The following is a 12777-nucleotide window of genomic DNA, read 5'->3' as shown; positions in this document are numbered from 1 at the left end:
GGCAGGTGTGTGTATTTACATACGATACATGGACATGTGTGCAAGAATTAGATGCCATATTCCAAACTCATTTAACAACCTCCTCTGTTTCTCTAAATTCTGTTTAATAAATAGGTCTAATAAAGCTAATAGAAAATAGTTATTTAAAATATTTAGCATAATTGTTAATTGATGCCTAAATTGCCTCTTTTTTTACCTAGAATTGTCCTTCTCTGCCTTTTTTCAATGGTAGTCATAAGTATTACACGCTAACAGTTGTTTCCCTCTAGTTAATTACTCGATATTTCTCTTGCTTTTCTTTGCTTAAACTCTTCTTCAGTTCTAAAGGTTATTATTCTTCTCTTCTGTTTTTATTATTAATGTTCTGTTTTCTTGTGACCCTTTCCTTCTCCTTTGTTGGTGGAAACCCCAGTAACTGTAATGTTCATTTAAAACTCTTAACTCCAGGGTTCTGACATAGAGACAGTGACTTCAGAAAATGGAAGCACAAATGATAACCATGAGTTTGTTTCAGAAGAATACATTTCTTTGCAAGAAGAGGAGCAACCAATTGATTTGCAAGGTAAGATATTAAAAGAGGAGCAGTTCCATAAAATAGGTAGATATCTGTTGTGGCATTGGCACAAAATCAGTATTTTTAATAGAGTTTGTATACTCTGTAGGCCTCTGTCAAAGTACTTGCTTCATCAGTATTGGAATATGGAAAATACTCAGTCATCAACTTTATAAAAGTATTTTTTCTTGAAATAGATGAAATTAGGAGAATGTCTTCAATTTTGTCAGTACTTTGGATGTGTTTATAAAATACTGGGCGCTGGTGTTGCTGGAAGATAGTGTATGGAAGTGCTATTGATAAAAGAAATATTCCTTCCTTGATAATGTCATAAGTCAAATAAGAGTAATTTGCAAGGAATCATCAGTGCTTATAGACCTAAAAATAACATCAAGGCACTGTGAGCATTTCTTGAGTTGGAAGTGTAAGTCTGATGCATATTAATATAATGAAAATCCACTTATTTTAATTACTAGATTTAATTCTCAGTTTGTAAATACTGATATGAGAACACAGACGTGACAGGTTCAGTGTGCAGTGGACTAAATTTGGGCTTGGCCATGTTTCCAAATTCATAACCTCTCCTGTAGAAACAGGACTGGACACTTAAACTCCAGTGAAAATATTTTAATTATCCTAGAGTACAAATGTACTGTGGTATCAATTTACAGTATAGTGTTGGTTTTTATCTAACTGTGCTTTTCACTTATAGGTTACTTGCATTATGATCAATGTAAGCATTTGAATTTAAATATCTTCCAAAACATTGTATTACATAATGACAGATAGGATTCTGGTGTTTGTTAGAGAGATATTAAAAATGAGATTTAGTGTATTCTTAGAAAACCTTCCCTGATATGAGTAGATAATAGGAATGTCACAATTATACATATTTTAATATTATATGGGAGTGGGCATAATTTGTGGTTACTGGTTTTAATCCCATGTTTGTTTGTTTTTTACTGTTTTTATTTATATAGCTCAGTGCACCAATGATGGAGAGATACCAGTGGTAGATAATACTCTCTCTGCTTTTGTGGAAACTCAGGCAGTTCCAGAGGTAAATTATGTTACGTTATTCAGAAGCTTCTATAAACCCCATCTGACAATGCCAGGCAATGTTTTGAAGGCATTAAAAGAAAGATACTGATTTTTCCTTTTCTTTAAAGCATTAAGAATTCTTGCTATTTTTAAATTACTTTATATCGTATGTATCTGAATAATTTTTACATTGTCCATTTCACTAGGGAAATAAAGAAAAAATCCCTGATGATGGGTCCTGCATTGGAACTGTTAGTGATGATTCTGACATTGTTACACTTGAAGCTCCAAAACCAGACGAAACTCAAAGTCAAGAGGAAGCTCCAGCTGATGGTGAAGAAGCTCGAAGTTCAGAGGATTTTAACATGGGCTCCTCCTCTAGCAGTCAATATGCGTTTTCCCATCTAGAAACTGGTAAGAGTGATAAATTACTAAGCAACTGTGTGCAAAAATGTCACCAGGAAAAAAAAAAACAAAAAGAAATCTTTGCTGAAGGAACCTTCTTTGTGTGGAAAGGGAAAAAAACGGTCTTGTTGAGTACATATCCAAGTATTGGCAGTCTCTAGGACAACTCTGGTTGTCCTAATTCTAAAACTTTGTCCAAATACATGTTTGCAATCTTTTCGTTTGAAAGAGTTCTCTTCCATTAAGTGTTCACTATTTTAAAAAGAAAGTAAATTTCTAGTGTATTTTGGAGAATTAAAATTACTTTTAGTTCATAGAATAACTAAGTTTTCTCTTGGCAATTTTTTTTGCTTTTGTAAGTTGGCATAAATAAGTAGCAACTGGGAGAAAATTGATTTTTGGGGCCATGAGGACTGATTAGCAGCATGATTACAAAAATTTTTTGCTTACCTTCATAGATAGACATGTAGGAAAAAAAAAAAATTTTTTTTTTTTTATTTTTAAGATACTCCCAGAACTTGTCAGAAATATGCAATGCATGGTATTCAGGAGGAAGGGTATGAATATTTGGCCAATTAAAACAAACAAGCCCCCAACAAACCCAAACAAAAAAACTTACTCTAGTTCTCTAGTCTTCATTTTAATTCTGTTTGGCTGCTTATTTGTAATCTTTACTATTCTCTTTATTCTCTAACACTTTTGTGTTACTGATTTTTACCTTTCAAAGTAAGCTTATTACAAGAGCAGGATTTTTCTTAAAATACTGTTTTATTTTAGGAGTAAAGCATCGTTAACTGTTCACGTATCTGTATAGTATCTGTTGGAATCAGAAAGTGACAGCTTAGCATCTAATTATGACCAGTGATGATTCATAACAAAGCTGTTGCTTTCTTTAAGTCTTCTGGATGACTTGAATTAATTTTTAATTTAAAATTTAGTTGACTTTCTTTTTTCTTTTAGGGCTGAGTTCTAAAAATGCTTTTTTCTTTTCCCCCCCTCATGTTTTTGTACACAAAAGTCAGTTGGCTGGAGAAGCTGAGGAAGATCCCTGATTGTGTAAGGGGATGGGGAAATGAGGTGAAAGAGCATGTGTCTCGCAGTCTTCCTTTCCAAGGTGGTGTGATTAAATCTGATCAGCTTGTGTAAAGCTGATTTCTTATGGCTTGCATGGAGTGTTCTTAAAGTTACCAGTAGCAATCTGACTTGATCTTATAGTAGTGATATTCCAAACAGATGCTGAAAGCCAGTCCTCACGGAAGAATTTGGCTAAGGTGTCAGTGTTTTATTTGAAAAATGTTAAACTTACATTTTTAAGTTTGAAACGGTCATCAGTAAGCTTTGTAATACGTTGTAATACGTATGCTTGACTGTTTAAATTAATGGTTCTTGTTGGATTCCAAATCTATGTGTGACTGGCAAAAAGAATTTCTTCTTTCTGACTTGAGTGGATTTCAGCATGGTCTTCAGTGCTGTGCATTTAATTGAACAAGTATTATAGAAAATGTCTGGACTACTTTTGCATTTATTTCAAATGCCAAAGTTTTAGCAGTCAGAATTTTCATGCCACTTTTTGGCAGTGGAAATCTTTGCCATCCACTTCTTGTCAAGTTTTCTATTGTGTTGGAAAAGGATGAGCTTCTGATTTTCCTAATGTAGATACTAAAATGTTCTACAAGGATATTCTGCCACTTTTACTTACAAACCAATTCCTGCTTAGGCTGTCTTCACCATGCAAACTGAAATGTTTTAATACTGCTTCATGAATGAAGTTAACTAGCAGAAGCATTCATATACTGAGATAAACTGCATCTAGGCTTGAGTCATGTCTGTGCAGAAACGTCAAAGAAAATCACATTCTTAACTGACGTTGTCACTTCATCTGGTTTCTAGTGTAGATCTGCCACTTCAAAATCTTAGCAGAAGCTAGAATTTTGGACTGCTGTTGTGGTCACATTTTTTATACTCCTTTTCATCCCGTGAATGTTAAGAGTACAGCTTTGTACTGAATTCTTACTGCAGCTGTAAGGCAGTGTCATTCTTGCCTGAAAGTGTAATGCTGTTGACAGCTTGCCAGTGCGTGCTTATGAATGGCTTTAAGTGTCTTACAGTTTTTTCTCTTTGCTTTCTGTTTGTCTATTTTTTTTTTTCCTTTCATATTCTTTGCTGTCCAGTGTATATCAAAGAATTTCCCACTTGGCTAGAAGTAGCTTGTTCCTTAACCACTTTTGTATTTTGTATGTGTAAGCTTCTTTGGTTGTTGAAAAAACACTAGAAAACACAAATAAGTGATAATAACACCTGTCTCAAGTGTGTCCTGTATAATCCTTTATAATGTCTGACCTCTGCATTCTAGTAAAGATACCTCTCGCCTGACTAATTTCGGAATGCTTGTCTTTATTGTCCAGGATTGGGGAAGAGTGCATCTGCTTAAATGACTGATCCTAAAATAGTGTCCTTTTCTGCCAAGCTATATAAATTAATTTAAGAATCTACATGTCAAGTAGCTGTTTAAGTGATTTGTCTTTATTGCAATGTCTGCTTGGTCAGTCTGGTTTGACTAATTGACTAAAATGGATTTTTTTTTTTTAGTAAGAGGGGAAGTTATCTTTCATTATCTGACATGCTGCTTGTCCGTGCAGTCAGAAATTAGACATATTCCAGTTACTAATTGGTAATCTTTTCTGGGGTTGATGCAATCACTTCTATTAAGTTGGAATTTATTTTAAGTGAAGAATCTTAATTGGTAATGTTTTCTATAGATAATGGCTGGCACTACTTGACATTCTTGTCTATTCAGTGATGTGTGCATGGCTCTGCTCAAATGGTTTTCAGTTGTGAAATGTTCAAGAGCAGCAGCTCAGTATTTATATTTTTACATTTGAGTGATGATCTGATACAAGAATGAGCAACCATATTTCTAGAAGGGGCATTAGCATTGTGTAATTGTGGGCATCAAATTTAGTATCCAAGCAGGAGCACTTTGTCACGTACTGGAGACTTCATTGATCACACTGAATGTATTTCAGGCATGTAAATTAGGTACACGAACACCGGTATTTGAAAGCTGCTTTTTCACCCTGCTACTGCTTCCCCTTGATACTTGCCTTACACTTGAAAATGATCCTTTCAAAGGAGGGAGATTAAATAATCATTACTTACATACTGGATTATATAAATCAGTTTGCAGTACATGCAGCAAGCATTTGTACCACTAATAGCAACAAGCAATTTGGAAATAGAATTGAAAATAGCTTTTTTGAAAGTTGCATAAAGATGTTAATAGGTAATATAAGGTAGATATTAAGAGTAAACAAAATTACATATTTAATATCTAAAGCTTTACATTGCAAATTTATAATACCTACATTAATGGAACTTTAATGGAATTTTGTCTGCAGCTGTGTGTAGATCACAGAATGAAGTTTTTTGAGAGAATACAGTAAAACCATGTCTGTCTTTTAGGAGGTCTTTCTTTTTGCAAGCCTTTATGTTGCTCTTTTATTAATAAATAGTTCAGTCTCAGTATCTGTGAGAGAAGGAAAACGGAATCCTTAACCTTTCTACTTCACAATAATTTGCAGAGGCAGTACATGCAGATGCTTTAAGAGGCAGGATTATCTGAAAGAAACGTTTCCTAGTGAGTGAATGATAAGATACAGAGAAGTGCCATAGTTTTTTGGTGATCATTTCTTGATTCTCTATCTTTTCATTTTAAAAAATGAATTTTTAACTTTGGAGATCAAGCATTCCTTGCATATCCAGCATAAACTTATCACATCGAGAATTTTTATTTTGTTTTATTAATGTTCTCTAAGTTAAATACTGAATATATTTTGCATAAATATGATGGATTTTGGTACTCAATTTGATTTTTAAAGCAACAATTAATGCATTTTAAAGACTGTTCTATGTTGGTGTTCAGTTTTTTCATCTCAGGCTAGCAATGATGAGTCAAGTAGTGACGAAACTAGCAATCAGTCCAGTCCTACAGTACGAAAACGTCGGGCTAAGAAGAGGCTGATCTCTAGCTCTGAGGTTGAGGGTGGGTCACCTGCTGAACCAGAATCTGAACCTCCCAGAGAAGAGCAGCACAAACGCCAGTTCAGTAGTGGCCTTAACAGATGCATCGTACTAGCTTTGGTGATTGCGATCAGCATGGGCTTTGGACACTTTTATGGTGAGTTTATAGAAAACAAAATACATAGAATTAACATCTTCCATAATAAATACCATTTTATTGTGACTCTAAATTTTTTCTTGTTCTCTGCTAACAATCTAAACCTAAAAATGAGGAAAAGCAACTGCTAATATGTGGATAATACAGCGAGGCTCTTCAGCAGTGCAGTTGTATTTAATGTATGCTACTTTAAAGTAAATAAAAAGAAATTAGTTTTTGCTTGCCCTTCCAGATAGAAAGTTCTTGTTGTTCTCAGTGCAATGTGTACCCTTCATTTTTCACCTCTTTTCTTTTGAAATAGATTTGTGGTAGTGCTTACCATTCCTAACATTGTTCAGAGAGTTATTTCAGGCTTTTGTCACACATGTACTCATCTGGTAAGTGTAAGAGCAAGGCATTTTTTTTTTACAGGAGTTCATAGTATCAATATCTTTCTCTCTGTGGTGGAGAAAAATACACTGCAGTTATCCTTGCAGTTCCAAAGTGGTTTAGGGAATGCAGGATGGCAGTTTTCCTGTGTTCAGTGCATTGTCTAAAGTTAAGCATTGCACAGATTGTTACTGCATTTAACAGCAGAACTCATTCCAGATCTAAATCTACATAGTGCAGTCCTGATCTACGAAGATGCACGTGTTGTGATAAAAATTATAGAGGGCATGTATTTTTAATAGTAATTTCCCTAAGTAGTTTTAGTTTTATATGAAAATGTGCCTGCATAAAATGACTTGTGGTTCAGTTTGAGACTGGGAATATGATTCTAATTGGATTTAATTTTTGACTAATTGTTAGGGGTCTAAATTTTGACATTTACTTTGAGATTATAGTAATTTTCATTCGACCCTGATTATTTTTTTTTTGTTCTTAGGGAAACCTGAAGGTAAGTCATGAGTGATGATGTATTGTGGATGCTGTGCTTGCATTCAGATTTATGCTTTAAATTGTGTGTATGTGTACACACACATCCATATATGTATGCATAATTAAAAAATTAATCAAGTCTTAAGAATTACTAGTGTATGTGGGTTTACAGGAACGACTAATCTGGTTGTATAAAATACTTTTTATTTATCAGCTGCAGCTAGTAGTAGCCAATGTAAAAACTGATTGATCTATATTGGCATGCTAGAAGCAGAGAGGTGCATGATGACTAGACCAGTCTTTGATAGTGCTTTGTGGTGGTAACTTGAGGTTTCAGTTCTGTTAATCATTTTACTGTGTTTAAGTTGGGGTTAATGATAACTACTCTACTTCTAAAGAACTTTGAGGTCTCTGTATGAGACAGACATTTTGGAAATGTACTCAGGGTCATATCTTTATTAAGGGATTCACTTTGACTTGTTCATTTATTGAATCCGTACTTCTAAATAAAAATTGTCATTGCTGATGACAGGGACGACAGTATTCTCAGCAGAAAGAAGGCTACTCTTGTGTGGCTTTACGTTTTGCCTCTTAAAGTGAAAGTTCTTCATGATTATAACTAATCTTTCTACCACTAGAAAGGAAATCAAACCTTGCTTTCCATATTCCTGGGTTTTTTTGTTTTGTTTTGGGTTTTTTTGTGTTTTGGTTTTTTTTTTTTTTTTAACACAAACTTGCAAAGAGAAGTCCATCTCCGTAGAGGACTACTTTGTATTTTTTGTGATTCAGCTTGGAATGAATGTTGTCCACAGCAGTCTTTTAATGCTAGGCTAATTGTCATGTAAGAGGGTTGGAAAGGGTTACTTTTTATGAAATTACTTTTTTTTGGGGGGGGGGTATCAATACTAGGATATTGTGTTTTCCCTTTAGATAGAGCTCCAGGACCTCTAAGACTTCTAAAGATGTAGAAAGCGACTAGGATTAGGATTAGATTTTAATCAATAACTGTATCCTAATCAGTATTAAACTGAGTTAGCTGGCTTTATGATGCTCTAGGAAGGAGATCTGAAAGAGGGCAAGCTTTCCAGGAAAATAGGTAAGTGGAGAAGCCAAAGTTAGGAAGTCCTTGCCAGAAGAATGTCTCCTTATGGACATTCAGGTATCTTTTCTCTTTAACCAGAATCTGCAAAAGGGGATATTGATGTAATGCTAGGGATTTGGATAGATTACTTAAAGAATCTGAAGGATACTGTGACTTAGAGTACCAACTGGAAACACAAACTATTGACTGAGAAATGGTGCCTCATTAGGTGCATTTTCAGTGTCTTTGCTAGCCTTTCTGTGTTGTTAAATGTAATTTCTGCTTCCTGTATCTAAATTATGATTCTTGATGAGGAAACAGTTTTAAGTGTTTTTCTGTAATTCAGGTTCCTCATGAACCATTTACACTAACAGATGATTTTTCAGATGCAGTGTTCAGATCCTTAGGATCAATGGACTTCTTCAAAAGTATCTATACATATATATAAATATGAAAACAGATTTACTGTCGGTATATTTAAATTCACTTATGCAAGGATCTGTGCTTCCAATAAGTGTTTATTAGGACTATGCAAACTTAAAATCACTGCTGTAAAAGCCTTGCTTTCCCTTAGCTGAACTGAACTATTGAGGTTCAACTTGGTTTAATAGAGCACTGTCTGTTTTTAAGTTCATACTCGACAATACATTAAATGGAAATTAAGAGCACAAAAAATTCCTCAGTGTAATAGTATTTATAGAATTTCTTCTGTTTAATAATACATCTGCCCTTCCTTTAAATACAGAAATAGAACTCTGCCGATGCTGCCTTGGTTTTGAAAGAAACACCTAAAACTTGATGTTACTATCTGCTGTAAAGTCAGTTCAAGAGAATCTTAAAAGCAGAGAAATAAAAACTACATCAGTGTTAGGATTTACAGAACATGTGTGTAAGTAGGGAAGTACCAGTAAAGAAGTTTTACTTGTTACAAAAAATTGGTGTCTAGTACAATGAAGATACTTTTTTCAGAAAGTGTGTCTCAGCCTTTATCTGACAATTGAAAGGATATTTGCTTGCTCTTCAGCCTTTACTCATGGATAAGAATGACAAGATAGAGCCTGCAAATACTTGCTGCTTTGTGAGCAGTGTGTAGTAATGGTGTTTCTGCATGGAAGTTTAAATATTGTGCCAATATCCTCTTATTCATGTAACTTTACTTAACAATAAAAGTTGTAGTTCTGAAATAGATAGTGCATGGACTAATGGTCTCCCTTATAGGATCTAAAGTGGCTTGCATGCTACTAAAAAAAATGACAAAGTCGTCACACATATCCTTTCCTGCATCACTTTTGTTGTTTTGGCAGTGTTTCAAAATTCCTTCATGTGTTATAATCAAATAAGAGACAGTGTAATAGCAAATTTTTGGGTCTGTTTGAGAAATTGTTTATCACTGGAAGAAACAGAATCTGCATGTAGCAATCTGGTTTTATAATCTTTATTTTGTTACAGCTAAACAGTTGCTAGTAAATACTGGACAGAAATTGCAAGGTAAGAATGCTTTTGAATTTGCAGGGAAAACGAAGGTGATGTTTAGGTTCATCTGTTCCTGTAACTACTAATGTAAGTCAGACTATCAAAAGAAAGTTTTTTATCTTTGTAGGTACAATACAGATCCAGAAACGTCAGCAGCTGGTGACAAAGACGCGTGAATTAAAAGATATGAAAGATGACCTTTTCCAGTGCCAACAAGAGCAAGGAGATAAAGTGTATCATAAAGTGGGGGTAGGTATGAGTTTAGCTGGAAGTCATTCGGTTATTCTGTCATTATGTGTGTAACTTACACAAAGTGAAATGAATTTATCACACAAATCCATTACATTTTTTTCTTTAGTAAGTTCTGAGAATGTAATTTTTCTTTCCCATGAATTCTTGATCAAAATCTTGTATTTTGATCAAATTTGTTATTGGAATGCCTTTAAACATGCTGGTTTTATGTATATATAGTCCAGGAGTTATCTGGAAACAGAGGTGGTCTCTTTTCCTGTGACATAATGCCAGGTTGTCATTAATGAAGACAGCTGAAGTAGAACATGCTGGTAAAAACCTGTTATAGGTTGAACATACAGGTCTTATGAATTTGCTTTCTAAATTGTCAACAGTTACTAATTTTTTAAGTACTTGTACTTTTAGTTTGTTACTGTTGGATCATTCAGAGAGAACATTAGGGAGTGCTTTGTGTGTGCATGTCTGTAGGGTTGTTTTTAAGTTTTCTTTTATGTTGCCAATAGCAGCACTTATACATAATTCGATGTGCTTAGTTCTAGAGTTTGTCAAGGATGCCAAGAGGCTGGGGAGATCCTTTTGTGTTAGGATATAGTTACATGAACACGTATTTTCAGCAACAGATTTGGTTCAAAATCAGTTCCTGAATTTCTGCCCCGACTGTTGAATGTCCTTGCTTCTGCTAATGTATTTCATTTTGTAATCTGTAAACCCAGTTTGCTGAATGTAAATCAACAGCAAACATGCATATTTTTATTTCCTTTTAAGATGTTACAATTCATGTACTCAGTTTACTATCGTTCAGCTAGCTTAACCAATACAAGCAAGAGGTGATGACCTCTGGTTGGAAGAGGGAGCCTCTCACATGGTCTTTGTTGCCAAGAAAGTGTTTGTGTGTATCTGAGATAAACAAACTAGCTCTATTTTTGCATCTTGCTGCAACATGTGTCACTGCATCCAGGATGACAAGGAAGCTCTGTCTGGACTACCTTGGTCTTTCATCTTTCTAGGTGAAATTGTAACAATTCTAATGGTAGTATTTTTGCTTGTTTTCTTCTTGTTTGTATTAGTCACTCAAGGGAGATGTTGCCACATGTTTGACCTCTACTGAGGTGGAGAAGAAATCCTTTGAATCTCAAAAAAAAAGTCTTGCTGCAGAAAATCAGCACTTAAGAGAGTCTTTAGAGAAGGAAGAGAAAGCTTTGGCCTCACTTCAGGAAGAATTAAGGAAGCTAAGACAACAAATCAGAAACTTAGAAGATAAAGGTACTAGCACTGAGTCTATTGTAATGGAAAATCAGAAACTAAGGGAACATTTGGAAGAGGAAAAGCAAAGAAACCACAACTTTCTTAGGCAAAAGGAAACACTCTTCGCAGAGGCACAGATGTTAAGGAGAGAACTGGACAAAGAACGTCATGTTACAGAAGCTCTAAAAAAAGAACTGGAACAGTTAAGTTCTCGTCAAACAGCTGACAGTGCTAATGATGATGATACATTAAGAGGAAATCAAGAAATAGAAACTCTGCGAGGAAGACTAGTAGAACTAGAAAAAAAGCTAAACTTTGAGCAACAACGCTCTGACTTATGGGAGAAGCTGTATGTTGAAGCAAAAGACCAAACTGAAAAACAAGAAATTAATGAAAAGGGACAAAAGAAAGGTGCTAAAGGGCAAAGTAAGACCAAAAAGAAATCAAAGGAATCATTTTTTGGTTCAGTTAAAGAAACTTTTGATGCTATGAAAAATTCCACAAAAGAGTTTGTAAGACACCATAAAGAAAAGATTAAGCAGGCTAAAGAAGCAGTAAAAGAAAACCTGAAAAAATTCTCTGATTCTGTAAAGTCTACATTCAGACACTTCAAAGATACCACAAAAACCATCTTTGATGAAAAGGAGAGGTCAAATGATAAAAGACGTGAGGCAAACAAGAAAGCTCGAACTTTTTACCGAGAACATAACTCTTACGAGAATCTGAAGCACATGCATTACAGGGGACCTAACATGCCGAAAGAATTCAAAGACGGAAGAAAACACCAGTTTACAACATTTGAAAAAGATACAGATTCACCAAAATGTCTCAATGATCCTTTGTGTAATAGAAGACATCAGTTTGTCCTAAAGGGCTGCTCTGGTATTTTTGAATGTGCTCATCAAGAATTCATTAGTCTTTTTAACAGAGTATCGGATCCCATCAGGGTGGATGAATTTAATCGGCTAATGAAAAAGTATTTGCAACAAGTTGTACATAACTTTCATCACTGGAGAGAACTAGAAAATTTCATCAATAAGTTTTTTCATAATGGGGTATTTATACATGACCAGATGCTGTTCACTGATTTTGTTAATGATGTCAAGGATTACCTGGAAGATATGAAGGAATACCAAAATAATAATGAAAAGGTTTTTGAGGATTTGGACAAATACGTCTATAGATACTACTTTCATTATGATAATTCACCTCAATATGGACCCAGGTTTGTTTCCATGTTTCCTGAACTTGTTAACACAATGAAGTAGTCTTTGTAAAGACAACTACTGTCCTTGTTTGAACAGGTGTTTATATATATATATATATAGGCTAAAAGACTTTCTGAAGGACTCCATGGAAATACTAGATTGTGTTATACAAAGTGGACCTGTAGTACCTTATAAATTTTGTGTGTGTGTGATAATAGTTTGGGAGGCACTACAGATCCAGTGTATGCAATCTAATATTTCTAGAGCTCTTTAGAAAACCGGGTAACTGCAAGTAGGATTACTTTAGAGTGAACAGCTCTGATTGCCTATCTGATGGAATGAATAACTATCTCAGAAGAAGCATTACCTAGGACTTCTTGTCCTTACCTGAACGAGAAGGTTTTGGAGTATGTTTGAGCAGTCTGAGTCCTGTCCTGGCAGGTATGTTCCCTGCTGGCTTTTCAGGAACTTCACTACGCTCGTA

General features: G+C 34.8%; 1 protein-coding gene across 10 annotated transcripts in view; it reads left to right on the top strand.

Annotated features, from left to right (window-relative positions):
* Window positions 1-12777, top strand: part of CCPG1 (cell cycle progression 1) — a 53942-nt gene that overhangs the window by 8474 nt on the left and 32691 nt on the right. For 9 of the 10 annotated variants that reach the window (XR_012624915.1, XR_012624914.1, XR_012624913.1 and 6 more), the window contains 7 exons: window positions 448-562; window positions 1534-1613; window positions 1801-2008; window positions 3018-3113; window positions 5922-6176; window positions 9716-9837; window positions 10908-12310. Coding sequence is in view for 5 of the 10 variants with exons in the window: in XM_074837827.1 (XP_074693928.1) it covers window positions 448-562; window positions 1534-1613; window positions 1801-2008; window positions 3018-3113; window positions 5922-6176; window positions 9716-9837; window positions 10908-12310 (2279 nt within the window). In the remaining 5 variants the exon portion in view is untranslated. The remainder of the gene's footprint in view (window positions 1-447; window positions 563-1533; window positions 1614-1800; window positions 2009-3017; window positions 3114-5921; window positions 6177-9715; window positions 9838-10907; window positions 12311-12777) is intronic. The other variant, XM_074837828.1, reaches the window with a different exon arrangement.

The sequence above is a fragment of the Strix aluco genome, chromosome 12, assembly GCF_031877795.1.
Source record: "Strix aluco isolate bStrAlu1 chromosome 12, bStrAlu1.hap1, whole genome shotgun sequence".
Classification (NCBI taxonomy): Eukaryota; Metazoa; Chordata; class Aves; order Strigiformes; family Strigidae; genus Strix; species Strix aluco.
This window is presented reverse-complemented; position numbering and strand designations above follow the sequence as displayed.